The 20,681-nt window shown below is 45.6% G+C and overlaps 1 protein-coding gene across 1 annotated transcript in view; it reads right to left on the bottom strand.

The window, feature by feature from the left end:
- Positions 1-20,681, bottom strand: part of SYAP1 (synapse associated protein 1) — a 42,221-nt gene that overhangs the window by 8,062 nt on the left and 13,478 nt on the right. Inside the window, exons 2-5 of the mRNA XM_030806994.1 lie at positions 17,825-17,943; positions 16,949-17,015; positions 11,417-11,490; positions 9,350-9,489 (exon numbers count right to left, since the gene is read on the bottom strand). Coding sequence (XP_030662854.1) covers positions 9,350-9,489; positions 11,417-11,490; positions 16,949-17,015; positions 17,825-17,943 — 400 coding nt within the window. The remainder of the gene's footprint in view (positions 1-9,349; positions 9,490-11,416; positions 11,491-16,948; positions 17,016-17,824; positions 17,944-20,681) is intronic.

Here is a 20,681-nt window from a genome sequence, read left to right as displayed (position 1 = left end):
TCAAGCAATTCTCCTGCCTCAGCCTCCTGAGTAGCTGGGATCACAGGCACCCACCACCACGCCCGGCTATGCCTAATTTTTTGTAGAGATGAGGTTTCACCATGTTGCCCAGGCTAGTCTTGAACTCCTGGGCTCAAGTGATCCTCCCAACTAGGCCTCCCAAAGTGCTGGGATTACAGGTGTGAGCCACCATGGCTGGCCTCAAATTGGTAATAATTTGAACATCAAAATTAGAGCATCAAAATTACAGACCACTGCATGAGTCTGTACAAATATAAATACATGGAAAGTCTGATGAACAGAATATTCACAGTTTCAAAGCACATCCCAGCAAAATACTAATTACATTCAAAGAGGAAAAGAGTAACTTTACAGTCAAGAAATCTGGCAAACACCACCTGTATCAAGTGACCCAAGTATGAACAGTAATGGGACAAATGGCTGTATGTGCCACCAGACAGCATGCAACAGACAGAAGGAGACTGATGAGACATGAAAACCAAATGTAACCTGTGAGTGTGAACTGGGCTCTTTTGCTAAAAAGGACATTATTGGGACGAATGGAAAAACCTCAATAGGGTCTGAGAGTGAGATGGTAATAATGCATAAACGATCATTTCCTGATTTCGATGGGCACACTGTGGTCATATAGGAGAATGTTTGTAAAACGCTACAGCATTTGGGAATGATGCAACATTAGGTTTCAAGTGATTTGGAGAAAAGTTCTTTATGTTGTACCTCCAATTTTTCCGTAAGTTTGTGTTTCAAAATAACAATAATAATAATAATAATAATAATAATCCATTGATAACTGTGCTCACTTCAGAGAAATTAAATAAAAATCTTGAGGGTTGAATACAAAAAACAAAACTAAATAAAAGCAAAATGGGCCAGGAATGGTGGCCTACGTCTGTAGTCCCAGTGCTTTGGGAGGCCAAGGCAGGAGGAATGCAAGGTCAGGAGTTTGAGACCAGCCTGGGCAATACGGTGAAATCGCATCTCTGCAAAAAATACAAAAATTAGCCGATGTGGTGGCATGTGCCAGTAGTCCCAGCTACTTGGGAGGCTGAGGCAGGAGAATCGCTTGAACCCAGCAGGTGGAGGTTGCGGTGAGCCAAGATCATACCACTGCACTCCAGCCTGGGCGAGAGTAAGACTTTGTCTCAAAAAAAAAAAAAAAAAAAAAAAGGCCGGGTGCGGTGGCTCATGCCTGTAATCCCAGCACTTTGGGAAGCCAAGGCGGGCAGATCACCTGAGGTCAGGAGTTCGAGACCAGCCTGGCCAACATGGTGAAACCCCGTCTCTATGAAAAATACAAAAATTAGCTGGGTATAGTGCATGCTTGTAGTCCCAGCTACGCAGGAGGCTGAGGCAGGAAAATCGCTTGAACCCAGGAGGCGGAGGTTGCAGTGAGCCAAGATTGTGCCATTGCACTCCAGCCTGGGTGACAACAGAGAAACTCCGTATCAAAAAAAAAAAAAAAAAAAAAAGAAAAGAAAAAAGCATTAAAAAAAGCACATACACATGCACACAAACATGTACACACCCAAGGAATGGCTTTGGTGACCTGCAGGGTGTGTGAAATTTTATTTTTGTTTGTTTTTGCCTGGAAGAGTGGCTCATTTTATGTTCTAATTTTGTTGTTGTTTTTTGGCAAGTAGAAATGACAAAAGGGTGGGAGAATTCCTCTTTATCTCTTTTTTTTTTTGAGACAGAGTCTCGCTCTGTCACCCAGGCTGGAGTGCAGTGGCGTGATCTTGGCTCACTGCAACCTCCATCTCCTGGGTTCAAGCGATTCTCCTGCCTCAGCCTCCCGAGTAGCTGGGACTACAGGCACGTGCTACCATGCCTGGCTAATTTTTTGTATTTTTAGTAGAGACGGGGTTTCACTGTGTTAGCCAGGATGGTCTAGATCTCCTGACCTCGTGATCTGCCTGCCTCCGCCTCCCAAAGTGCTGGGATTACAGGTGTGAGCCACCACGCCCGGTCTATCCCCTGTTTTTTTAGAAGGGATGCAAGGTTCTTAGAATGGGGGGAAAATTGAGAAGAAAGCCCGACAGAAAAAGACTTTGAAAGAGAATACGATCAGTGAGTGCCAGGTGCGGTGGCTCATGCCTGTAATCCCAGCACTTTGGGAGGCTGAGGCGGGCGGATCACCTGAGGTCAGGAGTTCGAGACCAGCCTGGGCAACATGGTGAAACCCCGTCTCTACTAAAAATACAAAATTAGCTGGGCGTGGTGGTGCATGCCTGTAATCCCAGCTACTTGGGAGGCTAATGCAGGAGAATCGCTTGAACTGGGGAAGCAGATGTTGCAGTGAGCCAAGATGGCGCCATCGCACTCCAGCCTGGGTGACGGAGTAAGACTTTGTCTCAAAAAAAAAAAAAAAAAAAAAAAATCAGTGAGAACTAGCAGAAAACAATGAGACTCAGGCTTGTGAATCTGGACAAAGCTTATCTTAGATGAGGCATCAGAATGCACAGTTGTCACACCTGTGAATGGAGACGCTAGGCCTGGAAGCTAGCGTGTAAGTGATAGAGGCAAAATGCACGATTACCTATACAAGCGAGGGCAGGTAACAAGATGGAATTTGCTGCCAGACACAGCCCCACTTTTATTAATGCCACCAACATTTACCGGTGGAATTATGGTGCCATGTGCATCAGGCACTATGCTGGGTGCTGGGGGAATAAGACAAGTTGTCTGCCATCACAGATGGTCACAGGAATAATAACCTCTCACTTGTTAAGTTCTTACTACATGCCAAGCAGCATTTCCCAAACTCATGTGGCCACACAACTGTTGTAACATCTCTTGGAAGTAGTTCGGCAAGAGGGATATTGGGCTTCATAGCAATTCATAAGGGATTATAGTTGACCACGAGTTTAGCTGAGCAAACCACAGTATGCTACAGCTGCTAAAAGAGCTCATGAAATCTTAGGCTGCATCAAAAACATACAAGATATGCTATGGTGTGCTTTCTGCAATTAAGACAACGCATTATATTCACTCCTGAGGATTCACTTTAACGATGACACTGACAAACCAAAGGGTATTTACAGGCAAAACACCTGGATGGTGAGGGATTATAGAGACTAAGACATTTGGGGGAACTAAGAACTGGGCCTGTTTGTCCTGATAAGTTCCAGGGTCTCAAGCCATAACCCTGGAGCCAAACAAAAGCGAAATGAGCCTTCCCATGAGGTAGGGGGCTGCCTAAATATCTTTGAAATCACTGTTTTTTTTTTTTTTTTTTGAGATGGATTCTCCCTCTGTCACCCAGGCTGGAGTGCAGTGGCACAATCTCGGCTCACTGTAACCTCCGCTTCCTGTGTTCAAGTGATTCTGCCTCAGCCTCCCGAGTGGCTGGGACTACAGGCACACGCCACCACGCCCGGCTAATTTTTGTATTTTTAGTAGAGACGGGGTTTCACTGTGTTAGCCAGGATGGTCTTGAACTCCTGACCTCAAGTGATCCACCCGCCTTGGCTTCCCAAAGCGCTGGGATTACAGGCGTGAGCCACCGCGCCCGGCCTGAAATCATTTTTAAGTCTGAGCTATGTGAAATGCCCAAAATGAGACTTAGGTATTCTAGGTACCTATGGTAGATTGTGGGCACTGTTTGCTGTCTTGATTAATAAAAACAAACGTGGACTGCTTTGTTTTCCATAGTCTCTACCTCTTGATATGAGAGGTGTGGTCATAGAGCACACTGCAGAAATTGTGTCACCCTCTGGGGAAGAGTCACAATACAGATGACTACTAAAGGTTCTGGGAAGTCAAGTCCTCTGGTAAAGAAAACCAGGCCGGGCACGACAGTCACTCACACCTGTAATCCCAGCATTTTGGGAGGCTGAAGCAGGAGGATCACTTGAGCTCAGGACTTTGACACCAGCTTGGGCAACAGAGTGAGACCCTGACTCTACAAGAAATAAAAAATTAGCTGGGCATGGTGGCATGTGTCTGTAATCCCAGCTATTCATAGGGAGGCTGAGGTGGGAGAATTGCTTGAGCCTGGGAGGTTGAGGCTGCAGTGAGCCATGATCACACCACTGTATTCCAGCCTGGGCAACAGAGAGATACCCTGTCTTAAAAAGAAAAAAGTTCACGGCCAGGCAAGGAGGTTCATGCCTGTAATCCCAGCACTTTGGGAGGCTGAGGCAGGCAGACTGTGAGGTCAAGAGATTGAGACCATCCTGGCCAACATGGTGAAACCCTGTCTCTACTAAAAAAACAAAAATTAGCTGGGTGTGGTGGCGTGTGTCTGTAGTCCCAGCTACTTGGGAGGCTGAGGCACAGGAGAATCGCTAGGACCCGGGAGGTGGAGGTTGCAGTGAGCCGAGATCGCACCACTACACTCCAGCCTGAGTGACAGAGCGAGACTCTGTCTCAAAAAAAAAAAAAAAGAAAAAGAAAAGAAAAAAATTAATTGAGCACAGCAACTCTCAAACATTTATCTATTTGTTTTCCTGGACTATTTTAAGGCATTGTATCCTGTGAAAACCCTCTGGGAAACACTGGACAAATGTCACAGGCCAAGGCCAAGGCAGGAAAGGACTTGTGATTTCCCTACTGTCATCAGAATGAGGGCCTCAGAGGGTGCTTGTGATGTACCAGCAGGACCCCATCTCGGTCACAGCATTAGACTGCCACAGGGAAGGGTTAAGCTACTAATATGCAGTTTGAAATCCAGAGCAAGAGTTTTGTTTTCTAAAGTGTTCCTAGTTAATGATGGCTTCTGTTCAGAAAAAGTGTTTCAAAGGAGCAAAGTTGTGCTTGTGTGTGTCAGGCAGGAAAAGTCTGGAAACCGTATATTTGTGTCTGACAGCTTGTTTTTGTTCTGTTACGGAAATTTTCGACAAAACAGAAGTGGAGCAACTAGAACAATGAACCTCATGTACCTGTGACCTACCTACCGTGAGTATCAGCATTTCACCAGTTGCGTTCCATCTATCTTCCCCTCCCCTGCACACATGCTTTTCTTTGGGAATGGGTTGGAATATTTTAAGGCAAATGAGAGACATCACATTCTTTCATTTGTAAATACTTCAACAAGCATTTCTTTTTCTTTTCTTTTTTTTTTTTTTTTGAGATGGAGTTTTGCTCTTGTTGCCTAGGCTGGAGTGCAATGGTGCGATCTTGGCTCACCGCAACCGCCACCTCCTGGGTTTTCAAGTGATTCTCCTGCCTCAGCCTCCCGAGTAGCTGGGATTACAGGTGCCCGCCACCACGCCCGGCTAATTTTTGTATTTTTAGTAGACACGGGGTTTCACCAGGTTGGCCAGGCTGGTCTTAAACTCCTGACCTCAGGTGATCCGCCCGCCTGGGCCTCTGAAAGTGATGGGATTACAGGCGTGAGCCATCGTGCTCCGCTTCAGCAAGCATTTCTAACAGATAAGGACTTATAAATAAAAACTATAATTTCTAAGTAATCCTCAACAAAATTAGTAGGAGGAAACTGGAGTCATATTGAAATATCTGATGGGCAGGTTGCCCTGTGACAAATTAGAAACACTAATTGCCAAATACCAATTCTCAGACGGTTTCAAAAAATCTAAAATTACTGTCAACAGTGAGAGGGGGTGGTCCACAATTGTAAAGAACCAAAACTGTGGACAGCTACATGCCTGCTATGAGCACCCCAGGCCACAGGCCTCAGGCTCCAGCCACTCAGGGCCTCTTGCTGGTCTTGAGAGCCACAGCAGGAGCAAAGCATGTGGCTCAGGGTGATTCAAAAGGTCTTCAAGTTGATGGAGGCTGCAAGTGTAAAGGGCACCTGCACCCCGGAGCTTGGGTACCCTTCCCTCAGAGTCAGTTACTCAGAACAGGCACAGCCTCAAATTCTGAGGGAAGAGCTTGAAACACACACACACACAAGCACATACGCATACATATTATATATACAAACTCGTCAAAATTCAATTCTACCAGGAGCGTGGGTGGCTCTCGTCTATAACCTCAGCAACTTGAGAGGCTGAGGCAGGAAGACTGCTTCAGGCCAGGAGTTCAAAACCAGCCTGGGCAACATAGCAAGACCCTATCTCTAAAAAAGCTAAAAACAGTATTAGGCAGGCGTAGTGGCACAGGCCTCTGAGCTACTTGGGAGGCCAAGACAGGAAAATCACTTGAGTCCAGGAGGTCAAGGCTACAGTAAGCTATTGTGTCGCTGCATTCCAGAGATCCTGTCTCTAAAAAATAATTTTTAAAATAAAAAAGTCAATTCCTATGATTTTGTGAGCATATGTAGTAAAAAACAGATTAGATGGTACATTTTAAAAACATCCTTAACTAGGCTGGGTGCGGTCGCCTGTAATCTCAGCACTTTGGGAGGCCAAGGCAGGCAGATCACCTGAGGTCAGGAGTTGAAGACCAGCAAACCCTGTCTCTACTAAAAATACAAAAAATAGCCAGGCGTGGTGGCATCCGTCTGTAATCCCAGCTACTCGGGAGGCTGAGGCAGGAGAATCGCTTGAACCTGGGAGGTGGGGAGGTGGTTACGATGAGCCCAGATCAAGCCACTGCACTCCAGCCTTGGTGACAAGAGCGAAACTCCGTCTCCAAAACAAAACACCTTAACTAAAAATATCCTTAACCAAAGCTATTTTAGACAAAGTCTAGCTGGGCGTGGTGGCTCACGCCTTTAATCCCAGCACTTTGGGAGGCCGAGGCAGGTGGATCACCTGAGGTCAGGAGTTCGAGACCAGCCTGGCCAACCTGGTGAAACCCCGTCTCTACTAAAAATACAAAAATTAGCTGGGTGTGGTGACGGGCGCCTGTAATCCCAGCTACTCGGGAAGCTGAGGCAGCAGAATCACTTGAACCCAGGAGACGGAGGTTGCAGTGAGCCGAGATCACGCAATTGCACTCCAGCCTGGGTGACAGAGTGAGATTCCATCTCAAAAAAAAAAAAAAAAAAAAAAAAAAAAAAAAGAAAGATAGAAAAAAGACAAAGTCTAAAGATGAAATCTGTAATGAGATTTTTTTTTTTTTTTTTTTTCCATAAAACATACTTTTCTTATGGGAGGGTTGGGGAGGGCTCTAGAAATTTACCACTAATATGTTAATAATTATGGAGGGAAGAGTTTCACTACAAAGAAAAAAAGATTCCATATAACTGTTACTCTGAGTCTGGAAGAACACTTCCAGAGTGGTGTTTTCACAGACAGAAAACCTGTGCTGCTGTGTGAACCAAAAGGCTAGCAAATATTTGTTAAAACCGCTATATGGCTGGGTAAGCATAGCAAAACAAACATGTGTTCATCTGTGCTCCCTCTGAAGATGCCAGGAAAGTAACACAAAAGGAATTACATACGTAAAAACACAAGGACAAAGAGAATGAGAGAGGAGAGGACAGTGGAAGCTGTCAAGGGCAGTCAAGTGGAAAGCTGTCAAGTGAAAATGTCAAGGGCAGACAGTAATCTTTTTTTTTTTTTTTTTGGAGACAGAGTCTCACTCTGTCACCCAGGTTGGAGTGCAAATGGCACGATCTCGGCGCACTGCAACCTCCGTCTGCCGGGTTCAAGCAATTCTCCTGCCTCAGCCTCCCGAGTAGCTGAGATTACAGGCATGTGCCACCACACCTGGCTAATTTTTTGTATTTTTTTTTTTTTTTTTAAGTAGAAACAGGGTTTCACTATGTTGCCCAGGCTGGTCTCGAACTCCTGAGCTCAGACAATCTGCCTGCCTTGGCCTCCTAAAGTCCTGGAATTGCGGGCATGAGCAACCGCACCCGGCCTAGGCAAACAGCAGTTTACTTTGTTGACCACAGAAAACTGTACTGAGTTGTCTGCAGCAAGGGTGGAAGCCCAGAGAGCCCCTGGGCCTCCCATCTTGCCCTGCCCTGCTCTGCCCATGTGGGGAGGGGAGCCAAGCTGCTCTACACTCAGGGACCGGTGGCACAGTTGAGACTGGGGGTGTGATATCAGGGTCAAGCCACAGGGGTCAAGGGATAGTCTGCCTATCAACTGGCTCTTCCCATCGTCCTGCCTGCAGCCAGGCAGGAGGCTGAGGAGTCCTCTGGGGGCAAGCTACCTTCCCACAGCTACTGAGCCTCTCCAGGCCAAAAGGCTTGTCCCCACATTCAGCGGCCATGTACCCTTTCAGTATGGCACTGCTAATGCGAAGGGACAGGTAAGGAGAGCCTGCCACATAAATGACAGATCCCCAAACAAACACAAGAGTCCCGAGGAAACAGCATAGAAAACGGAGTCTGTCTTTTATTTGAGACAGAGTCTCACTCTGTTGCCCAGGCTGGAATGCCAGTGGCGTGATCATGGCTCGCTGCAGCGTCGACCTCCCAGGCTCAGGTGACCCTCCCGCCTCAGCTTCCTGAGTAGCTAGGACTAAAGGTGCGCACCACTACGCCCGGCTAATTCTTGATTTCTTTGTAAAGATGGTGGTCTTGCTATGTTGCCCAGGCTGGTCTCGAACTCGGCCTCACGTGATCCTCCCGCCTCAGCTTCCTGAGTAGCTGGGACTAAAGGTGCACACCACCACGCCCGGCTAATTCTTGGTTTCTTTGTAAAGATGGTGGTCTTGCTATGTTGCCCAGGCTGGTCTCGAACTCAGCCTCACGTGATCCTCCCACCTCAGCATCCCAAAGTGTTGAGATTACAGGCATTGGCCACCGCACCCAGCTGAAAAAGGAGTCTTTTGAGAGAACCGTAACTCATGTACTCAGGGAACAGTAAGATACTGCACTCATATGACAAGGTTAAGAGAAAGGGAACACTGACAGAATAAGAAGGAACGCTGACTCCAAACATGCGACAGCTTCAATACAAGGGACTGGACTGGAGGAGGCACGGAAGAGCTTGAGACAGAACACCCAAGGGAGGCAGCAGCGGGGAAGGTGGCCCCTGCTGGCCGCACCACCAAGGCAGGCTTCCAGAATGCATCATGCATGCGCTGGAGCCTACAGGACAAGCTGGGATTTGTGGAGCCCAGAGGAACTGTTGGAGGAAAAGCCTTAGGAAAGAGAGCAGGAACACTGCCACTGGAGGGCAGAGCCTGAGTGGAAAACGCAGTCAGCTTTGAAGAAAGATCCCGATGAGCCTCAGAGACCAGAATGTGATTCAGGGTGATGCAGCATGTTTGTGGTTTCTGTAGGGAAATGTGTTCCACCTTGTGACTGGGATAGAAAAGCACATTTCATCTCTACCCTGTATTTCCTGCCAAGTCAGACCTTGGTTTTGATTCCAGGGTGACCCTGACCAGGGGAGCTGCCAAAGGGCTGCAGGGCCTGCTTTTATGAACAGATAGAGACCCTTTTGGCCCCTTCCATCATTATGTGCTGACACTGAGCACATAAAGGAGGCCACGAGGAAATGCTGGAGAACATTCTGCTTACAGTTTAGGAACGAGGGCAAATCTCATCTTGCTTAGCAGCTCATCCTCCTGGAGCATGACCAGGGCCACGGGGTACATCTGATCAAAGTCGAAATTAAATTGCACGCCGGCCGGAGGGTCACGAAGGAAATTCCTCTTGTCCTTTGATTAAAAAAAGAAAAAAACACAGGGTATTCCACAAAATGCAATTAATATATAACAATTTTTTTTTTTTTTTTTTGGAGACGGGCTGTCACCCAGGCTAGAGTGCAGTGGCGCAATCTCGGCTCACTGCAACCTCTACCTCCTGGGTTCAAGCGATTCTCCTGTCTCAGCCTCCCGAGTAGCTGGGATTATAGGCACCCGCCACTGCGCCTGGCTAATTTTTGTATTTTTAGTAGAGATGGGGTTTCACCATCTTGGCCAGGCTGGTCTCGAACTCCTGACCTCGTGATCCACCTGCCTCGGCTTCCCAAAGTGCTGGGATTACAGGGGTGAGCCAACGCGCCCACTCTTTTTTTTTTTAATTTTATTTTTGTTTTGAGATGGAGTCTTGCTCTGTCGCCCAGGCTATAGTGCAGTGGTGCAATCTCAGCTCACTGCAACCTCTGCCCCCTGGGTTCAAGCAATTCTCCTGCCTCAGACTCCCGAGTAGCTGGGATTACAGGCGTGTGCTAGCACGCCTGGCTAATTTTTGTTTTTTTACTAGAGATGGGGTTTCGCCATGCTGGCCAGGCTGGTTTCGAACTCCTGACCTCAAGTGATCCACCCACCTCGGCCTCCCAAAGTGCTGGGATTACAGGTGTGAGCCACTGCACTTGGCCTACTACATAACAATTTATCATAGACTGGAGAAGTATTATATTCTTTCTTTATTTTGAGACAGTCTTGCTCTGTTGACCAGCAGGAGTGCAGTGAGACTCTCAAAAAAAAAAAAAAACAACAACAAAAATAGAAGCGGGCAGGGTGTAGTCGCTCATGGCTATAATCCAGCACGTTGGGAAGTTGGGCAAGAGGATCGCTTGAGGCCAGGAGTTCGAGACCAGCCTGGCAAACATAGTGAGAACCCATCTCTACAAAAAATTTCAAAAATTAGCTGGGCATGGTGGCTTACGCCTATTGTCCCAGATACTTGGAAGGCTAAGGCCAGAGGACCACTTGAGCCCAGTTCGAGGTTGCATTGAGCCATAATTATGCCACTGTACTCTATCCTGGATGACCAATTGAGACTCTGTCTCTTAAAACAAAAACAAAACCAAACAAAAAAAATTAAATTAAAAATTTTGGCAGGGCATGGTGGCTCACACCTGTAATCCCAGCACTTTGGGAGGCCAAGGCAGATGGAGTGCTTGAGGTCAGGAGCTCGAGACCAGCCTGGCCAACATGGTGAAACCCTGTCTCTACTGAAAACACAAAAATTAGGCTGAGTGTGGTAGCTCACGCCTATAATCCCAGCACTTTGGGAGGCTGAGGTGAGGGTGGATCACGAGATCAGGAGTTCGAGACCAGTCTGGCTAACGTGGTGAAACCCCGTCTCTACTCAAAATACAAAAATTAGCAGGGCGTGGTGGCAGGCACCTGTAATACCAGCTACTTGGGAGGCTGAGGCAAGAGAATCGCTTGAACCTGGGAGAAGAAGGTTGCAGTGAGCCGAGATCGTGCCACTGCGCTCCAGGCTGGGTGACAGAGCGAGACTTTGTCTCAAAAAAAAAAAAAAAAAAAAAAAAACACACACACACACAAATTAGCTGGGCATGGTGGCGCACGCCTGTAGTCCCAGCTACTCAGGAGGCTGAGGCAGGAGAATCATTTGAACCTGGGTGGTGGAGGTTGCAGTGAGCCAAGATTGCACCACTACACTCCAGCCTGGGTGACAGAGCAAGACTCCATCTCAAAAAAAAAAAAAAAAAAAAAAATTTATGTGTACATTTTGTTAATGTACACATCATATGTTAATGTGTACATTCCTAACATCTCAAAATATTTTAAAAACTGTATAGAAAAATAAATTCTACTAAAGTCATGTCAACAGAGATATATCATGACAGGAAGAAAGTATGTTCTATCTGGGGTACCAGAAGATACTTACAGCTGATAAGGCCAAAATTTGTTGTTGAATTGTTTCTTCATCGTTAGTGTCAACCCATGGGGGCACAGCTGCTTCTATACAGTTTTTAATGGCAAAGAAGAAAAGAGAAAAAAATAGGTCATGATGGTTACACTGCAGTCTATGGTTTCAAAGCATGAAAGTTTCTTCATGACCACTAAAAGTAGCAATTTACCAATAAGTTCCAAATATGAACATTAACCCTCATAACCAGACTTATTATTATGAGTTGTATGCACATATGCATTTGGTTAAAAAAAAAAACTCTACTTGAGGCCAGGCATGGTGGCTCACACCTGTAATCCCAGCACTTTGGGAGGCCGAGGTGGGTGGATTGCTCGAGCCCAGGAGTTGCAGACCAGCTTGGGCAACATGACGAAACCCTGTCTCTACAAAAAAATACAAAAGTTAGCCAGATGTTGTGGTGCGTGCCTGTAGTCCCAGCTACTCGGGAGGCTGAGGTGGGAGGATCACCTGAACCCAGGAGTCGAGGCTGTAGTGAGCTGTGATTCCACCATTGCATTTCAGCCTGGTTGACAGAGTTGAGACCCTGTCTCAGAAGAAAAACAAAAACCAAAAAACTCTACTTAAATGATACAGTGGAGAAACTGGACCACACCTTAATCAGGTGATCAAAATCAACAATGAGGGAGAGATGAACATCATGGCCCTCCAGATGTGGTATCTTGAGGAGGACATCATCACCTATGTAGTATTCTGGCTAAAAATGGACAATCTGAGTCTAGTTATGAGGAAATATCAGATAAAGCCTGAATGAGGAAGAATCTATTAAAAAAAGGAAGAGAAGTATTCTTCAAAAACATTAATATCATGAAAGACAAAGAAAGGTTGTTGGAATGTTCCTGATTAAAGAAGGCTAAGAGACATACAATACCTTATCCTCAACTGGATCCTATACTGAGGGGGACAAGTTTTATAAAGGACATCACTGGATCAGCTAACAAAATTAACTCATGAACAGTAAAGTATTGCATCAAGATGAAATTTCCTAATGCTGTTAACTATACTATGATTATGAAAGAGAATATCCCTAATTCTTAGGAAATGTGTATTGAACATTTGTGTACACACAAGGAAAAAAGGGCACACACAGAGACAGCAAGAGCTGGAGAGAGGGTGTGAATAAGGCAAACAGAATAAAACTAGAGCAATTTAGGTACTGGTATATGGGTGTTCTCTGTACTATTTTTATTCTTGCTACTCTTCTGTAAATTAAAATTTTTTCCAAATAGAAAAATTTTTAGAAAGTTACTTAAAAAAATGAAAGAAAAATGGGTAAGTATATTTCCGGAGTAAAAAAAAAAGAAAGTTACTGTACTTGATTCATGATAAAAGGTGATGTTGTAAGACAGGTGATTAGGAATAAGAAGAGGGTTTTCAGGAGCTAAAAAAAAAAAAAGAAAGAAATGGACAAGTTGGAGGCAGTAAACAATAGGGCTGGAATCAAATCCTCAATGAGCCGTTAGAAGCTAAATTCTGGGAATGCCAAGATCTAGCCCACATTTTTCTGGGGCTCACAAGACAGAGGTGATTAGAATCCAGCACTGTAAGTGCCGTGCCAGGTGACAAATGACAACCCTCTGGAAAGGCGAGAACTACAAGATTTTCTGGTGACCTGGGAGCCCAATCTTGGACTAGGAAGAGGAGGTCAGTGGTGGATGGGGGTGGGGGTGTTTAGAGTGGAAACAAAAACAATGGCAAGCTCGTCTGAAGATCTCTCCCATGTAAGCAGCACGGAGCAGCTAGAGAGCAGAGTGAAGGCTGCAGATCTGCGTGATCGGCACAGAAGATACACAGGCAGGGGGCCCTTAATAGCCTCATTCAGCAACCCACAGCGGCAAGATTAGGATGGGAAGCAGAAGTCACAAAAATGTGGACTAATTCATAAGCCACTCAATCACTCCTGCTGCCTTAACACTAGATTCTAGCCCTACTGGTCTTGCAACACAAAGTGAAAAGGCAAACCTTGCAAAACGCATGGTGCTTCACAAAGTCAAAGTAAAGTGACATGGGATAGCTGCCTGCGTCACCACAAAACAAACAATAAGGAGGACCTGGCAGTCAGGGCACCTATGCCTGAAGGAAACACAAGGCTAGTGACCCAGCAAGTGCTTTAAAAGAGAATGATTTGATCCCAGCTACTCGGGAGGCTGAAACAGGAGAATTGCTTGAACCCGGGGGGCAGAGGTTGCAGTGAGCTGAGAAGGTGCCACTACATTCCAGCCTGGGCAACAGAGAGACTCCGTTTCAAAAAAAAAAAAAAAGAGAGAGAATGATTTGAAAACCAAAGGGGCAATTAAGGCAGGCCCTTGGAGAGCAAATGCTTTGCTGTCCTGGAATATTTTGGCAGAAATAGTCCCTTTACTATTATGCTCTGAGTCAGAGGGAAGAGATATCATATCATGAGCCCATTGAGAGAAAAGTTACATGCGTGTGTGGATGGACACAGGGATGGATGGGCAGATGAGCACACGCTTCATTCTTTGGCTTATCCCAAGCCAGCAAATGGTGGCAATTACAATCCAAATTCTATTAATGATAAGATAATCTAAACATATTTGCACATTTTAAAGAAAAAATTAGGATAAAGCCCCCAAAACATTTTTTCTCGCACACTTTAGTCTCCATTCCAATTCTCTTCACCTTGGGTAGTCTCTCCTGGTGCTATTTATGCTCAGATAATGAGGCCCTCCTAAGATACTTGTATGAGGAGATGCTCCCCACCCCGAGTTCCTGAAATTATTCTTTGTAGAGTGACCAAAACCTCTTGGTTCTCCAACTCCAAGGACACTTCTTAGTTCTCTTCTCTCTAGGCCAGTTTCCTTATCTGGAAAACGGACGTAACAGTAAGTACTTCATAGAGTTACTGTGATTATGAAGTGAAGAAATGCATGGAACACATTTCCAAGGTGGCCTTCTCATGGTCATTGTAAGTGGACCTCTTGGCCCTGCCTCCCGTGGCTGACTGCTCTCCTGGAAACTCTCCCCTCTCTGGGTTTCTGCTACTTCTCTCTCCTAGTTGCCCACTCTCTTGGGTAAATGGGCACTGTTTTTCTTTTTTGAGATGGAGTCTTGCTCTGTTGCCCAGGCTGGAGTGCAGTGGTATGATCTTGGCTCGCTGTAACCTCTGCCTCCTGGGTTCAAGTGATTCTCCTGCCTCAGCCTCCCAAGGAGCTGGGATTACACGCGCATGCCACTAGGCCCAGCTAATTTTTGTATTTGGTTTTGAAGGCAAATTTCAGTTTCATCACTTACCAGCTGAGCGACCTTCCGCAAATTACTTACCCTTGCTGACTGCATCTTTATTATTTATTTACTGAGACAGAGTCTCGCTCTATCACCCAGGCTGGAGTGTAGCGGCACAATCTTGGTTCACTGCAACCTCCGTCTCCCAGGTTCAAGCAATTCTTGCACCTCAGCCACCCAGACAGCTGGGATTACAGGTGTGTGCCTCCACGCCTGGCTAATTTTTGCATTTTTAGTAGAGATGGGGTTTCGCCATGTTGGCCAGGCTGGTCTCGAACTCCTGGCCTCAAGTGATCTGCCCACCTCAGCCTCCCAAAGTGCTGGGATTACAGGCATGAAGCTACCACGCCTGGCCCTGACTGCACCTTGAAATGAGATGTTATATATAAAATGCCTGCTGCTCAGCAGGCACTCAGTGATGTCAATTCCTTCCCCTCCTCCCCTCCCTAAACACTGTGGAGCTTCTGCTCATCTCCCTTCATGCTTGACACACTTCCCATAGAGGAGCTCATCTACTCTCATGATTTTTATGTGACTTGATAATAATCTGTATCACTAGATTGAATTCTGCTTCATGCTTCAAACAGGAATAAACTGCAGGAGCCTGCTTATTTAATTCAGAGCCACACTGAGCAAAAGAACTTTCTGCAACGACAAAAATGTTCTATATCTGCATTGTCCAGTGCAGAAGCCATTAGCCATATGTAGTTATTGAGGACCTGAAACGTGGCTGATGCAAAAAAAGAAGGAAATTTTCCCCAGATAAAGCACTTGCGTTCCCTTTCCTGTCTTTCTACATGTTCCTATCTCTGGGATGTCTAAATCACTTCAAAACTGAAGTTGCCTCCAAACCTTCCACCCCCACGCCCTCATAGTTCCTATCTCAGAGGCATCAGCTCCTACAGCAAGTCCCCAAGCCAGGATCACTTTTGCTGCTTCCAAATAATCACTAAGTGATGCTAACTTGTATACCTCACTTGTCTAAAAGAGTTGCCTCATGCTTTTGAGTTTACCTAGGTGCAAGAATGCCTGATGGAAATTCACCATGGGATTAACTGTGGCACAACTCGAACTGAATTGTTTTCTACTACTTTCTTTTTTTGAGACAGGATCTCACTCTGTAGTCCAGGCTGGAGTACGGTGGCATGATTATAGCTCACTGCAGCCTCAAACTCCCAAGCTCAAGTGATCCTCCTGCCTCAATCTCCCAAGTAGCTGGGACTACAGGTGTGCACCACCACACCCATCCGGCTAATTTATTTTTTTGTGGAGATAGGGTCTCACTATGTTGCCCAGGCTGGTCTCGAACTTCAGGCTCAAGTGATCCTCCCGCCTTGGCCTGCCAAAGTGTTGGGATTACAGTTATACTACTTTTGCCAAATCTAAAGACACGAGGCTGGTTTTGTGTTTGGGTGCTACCAAATGGTAAGAGTAGGCATACTGAGGCCTTATAACTTCAAACATTTAAAGAGGCATCTGTCAGGAGTAACGTATTGAGTACGTTCTCCAAACACCCATGACTCTTTACGGCCCTCTGTTACTGCAGGTGCAGTCACTCGCCTCCCTGGGAAGCTCTTCCATTTTTTCTCCTGAAGAGAGCGGGAAGGGAGCCACCACTTGCTAAATGCCTGTCATGTGCATACTGTGTGCTGTGCTGGGCATGTGGTAGAAAGTCAGAACTGAGGCCAGGTGCGGTGGCTCATGCCTAAAATCTCAGCACTTTGGGAGGTTAAAGCGGGTGGATCATGAGGTCAGGAGTTCGAGACCAGCCTGCCAACATGGTAAAACCCCGTTTCTACTAAAAATTTAAAAAAATAAAAAAATAAAATAGCTGGGCGTGGTGGCTTGCGCCTGTAATCCCAGCTACACAGAATTGCTTGACCCCGGGAGGCAGAGGTTGCAGTGAGCTGAGATCACGCCATTGCACTCCAGCCTGGGTGACAGAGCAAGATTCCGTCTTGGTGGGGGAAAAAAAGAGAAAGTCAGAACTGAAAGCTTACTTGCCTCTTTCACAGCCAGCTCCCCAGTGGGGCCGGCACTGGCAGCCCTCACCCAGAAACAATCTAGTCCCTTCCTTTAAATCATGGAAGTTTATGGGTTTGTCTATCTCACTAGTCTTTGTGCTACCCAAAAGATGGGGCCGTTGCATATGCATTTTTGTGTTCTCAGACCCTCAGTGTGGTATCTAGCACATAACAGGTGCTCAGTAAAACTTGGTAGGTTAATTAAGACAAACCTATACCATACCTGACTTCTTTGTATGTTGCTCTTCAACAAATTTTTTCTGTTCCTTCTGAAAATCTCCTATAATTGTCTGTTAAAAAAAATATATAGTCAAATTAAATAGCAATATATCTAAGGTTTAATTGATGACTTCCTTAGTTCAAATATTTACCAACATAAATGAAATGCTACAGGCCCATTGCAAAAAACAAACTCACTCCTTAGAGTCTTAAAAGGGTTGTTCCTAATGGGCTAGGACCTTAGTCGCATGATGCAAAGGCAGAAATATATCCTCAAACAGTTATAAAGTTAAACTCACAACATGAAAAGTTGGCCAGGCATGGTGGCTCATGCCTGTAGTCCCAGCACTTTGGGAGGGCGAGGCAGGTGGATCACTTGAGGCCAGGAGTTCGAGACCAGCTTGGCCAACATGGTGAAACCCCGTCTATACTAAAAATACAAAAATTAGCCGGGTGTGGTAGCGCATGTCTGTAATCCCAGCTACTTGGGAGGTTGAGGCAGAAGAGTTGCATGAACCCAGGAGGCAGAAGTTGCAGTGAGTTGAGATCGCACCACCACACTCCAGCCTGGGTGACAGAGCAAGACTCCATCTCAAAACAAACAAACAAACAACATGAAAAGTTTAGTATAACCCCCAAGTATCAATGTATTGATTGTAATATATTAAAATAAAAACAGCTATTTAAATCAAGTACTGTAATTTATATGATACTTACTTGTTATACAAAGAGAGGAAAAAGCCAAAAATCTCAACAATTAACATTTTTATCAGAATATGATATTCTACTTAGGTTAAAAAATGTTCATAAGAAGAAGAAACAATCAAGAGGAAACAATGAATTTCATACATTTCTACTTCCAAAAGATAATTGAAGGTACCTTGTCAATGATGCCATCTATTTTTCCTTCTTCTACGGATTTCTTTATTGTTTGTGCTGTTTCAGCAACTGATTCAGTTATCTTTTTTGTGGCAGCAGATGCAAAGTTAAATAAATAGTCTGTAAAGAATAAAAAGAATCTGTGGTTATTATGTTTGAGATTTTTCCCTTAAAGAGATCTTATGAGAATCTAAAGCATTAGGGCATGTTCCTTGTTCATAAGGACCTGAAACAAGGAATGAGAAGCACTGACAGTGTTGAAAAGCACCACTTTCTTGGTGGACTGGCCAACTATACTGGGCCTTTCATTCGTCTCTTTTTTTTTTTTTTTTTTTTTGAGACAGTCTTGCCCTATCACCCAGGCTGGAATGCAGTGGTGCAATCTCAGCTCACTGCAACCTCTGCCTCCTAGGTTCAAGCGATTCTCCTGCCTCAGCCTCTTGAGTACCTGGGATTACAGACGCCTGCCACCATGCCCGGCTAATTTTTTTGGTATTTTTAGTAGAGACAGGGTTTCACCATGTTGGTCAGGCTGGTCTCGAACTCCTGGCCTCAAATGATCTGCCTGCCTCAGCCTCCCAAAGTGCTGGGATTACAGGCGTGCACCACCGCGCCCGGCCTCATTCATCTCTTTCAAAGACCCTTAGCATACTCTTCCCAGTAGCTGCTTCAAAATTTTCTTGCTCAAGTCTCTGGTTCTAATTTATCTCAGTAAATAATCTACCCTCCTACTTTGCCAGTAAGAACAAGCCTCCTTTATACTTTCCTTCCTTTCTAGATCTCATGTATGCCATCTTTATTTTCTCCTCCTTCCCTCCTGTTCAAAGAAAAAATGCCCCTCCTTTCTCAAATTAACATGTCCCATGATAAATCTGGGGGAATTTTAAATAAGAAATAGAAATCTTGGCAAGCCCTAGTAGAAACAGAAATCTTTTTTTTTTTTTTTTTTTTTTTTTTTTGAGATGAAGTCTCACTCTGTCACCCAGGCTGGAGTGCAGTGGCGTGGTCTCAGATCTCAGTTCACTGCAACCTCCACCTCCCAGGTTTAAGTGATTCTCATGCCTCAGCCCTGCAAGTAGCTGGGATTACAGGTGACCGCCACCACACCCGGCTAATTTTTGTATTTTTAGTAGAGATGGGGTTTCACCATGTTGGCCAGGCTGGTCTCAAACTCCTGACCTCAGGTGATCTGCCCACCTCGGCCTCCCAAAGTGCTGGGATTACAGGCGTGAGCCACCGAGCCTGGACTAGAAATCATTCTTAATAATAATGAGCAAATAAGTAAAACAAGCTTAAAAGTGGAACCCACAAAACTTCCAGTTTTTACAAAACAAAACCACAGAATTAGCTTTCTGGAAGACCTGAAAAGACATATGTGTCAAGGTTCTATTGCACTATAAGGGCTCGCTTGTTGTAATCCCAGCACTTTGGGAGGCCGAGGTGGGCAGATCAGGAGTTTGAGACCAGCCTGACCAACATGGTGAAACCCCGTCTCTACTAAAAATACAAAAAAATTAGCTGGGCATGGTGGCGTGTGCCTGTAATCCCAGCTACTTGGGAGGCTGAGGCAGGAGAATCGCTTGAACCCAGGAGGCAGAGACTGCAGTGAGCCGAGATTGCGCCACTGCACTCCAGCCTGGGCAACACAGCGAAACTCCGTCACAACCAAAAAAAAAAAAAAAAAAAAAAAGGGCTAATTTGTAGACAAGTATCATTTCAAAGTCCACATCCTACAGAATCCAGGCTGCTGAAAGAGACTTGAGGCAGGTCTTGAAGCTGGACCTGCTGGGGGATGCTCCCAGGCAATTGATGTCCTCCTCTCATGAGAAATAGCTGGCACATTAGGGCAGTCTTGCCTCTCTTACTTATACCTGTTGAAGGGGCAGGCAGATGGAGAAGGTCCCATAAGAATGGCAAAGGGAGCTCTGCACAACAGATTCCATCCTCATTCTGTGGGTGGTATTACTTACAGGAAACCAGCAGACTGTATAGGTGTCTGGGAGCCAGTAATATTATCATTCCATCTGAATGATCCTTTCATCAGCTTCCCATTTAACAATCTACTTCCTCCCATTGTGTCTGGTAGTGTTTATCTGTCAACCCCAACAAAACACCCCTAGGACATACCACAGGAAGCTACTTGCTACTTATCTCTGGTCTAGTTCTCATCTTTCTCCTTCTTCCCAGTCTACAGTCATATGATCACATGGAAATTCTTCACTACCTCCAAGGAGGCCTCCTTGGTTTGAAACATTTTTGTCTGCTCTCTCTTTATCTGGCTAACTCTCCATATGCTGTGGGTCTCCACTTAAATATCACTTCTCCTTAGGAAATATTCCCTTGACTACAATGGATGTCCTGAGATGTGTTCCCTCCGTACATCCCGTGTTTTGAAGACTGTTGCCTGATCAACAATCTTCAAAACACTCTACCGATTAGTTGGTGAATGTCTTCTCAGCCAGACTGAAAGCCCATGCTGAGCCCCATGAGTGCAGGGACCTGGGCTGTCTGATACCCCACTGTATCCCCAGCGGATGACCAGTGACCAGTACGTACTTGTTGAATGGATGAATGGGGAGTGACAGAACAAATGCGAGCTTGAGTGAAATCACTCGTTTCTCTTTAGTTATGACTACTCTACTTGTACAGAGTGGTATGATAAAATGGGTAGACAGCCACACTAGTTCGTAAAACTGTTGCAGGCCAGGTCTCACTAACATAGGCCTTCATCACAACTGTTTCAGTACTGACTGAGTGGGTAAGTTAAACATTAAAAGCCAGTGATCGGGCCGGGCGCGGTGGCTCACGCCTGTAATCCCAGCACTTTGGGAGGCCAAGGCAGACAGATCACGAGGTCA

The sequence above is a fragment of the Nomascus leucogenys genome, chromosome X, assembly GCF_006542625.1.
Source record: "Nomascus leucogenys isolate Asia chromosome X, Asia_NLE_v1, whole genome shotgun sequence".
NCBI lineage: Eukaryota > Metazoa > Chordata > Mammalia > Primates > Hylobatidae > Nomascus > Nomascus leucogenys.
Note: the sequence above shows the minus strand (reverse complement) of the source record. Positions and strands in the feature narration are given on the sequence as shown.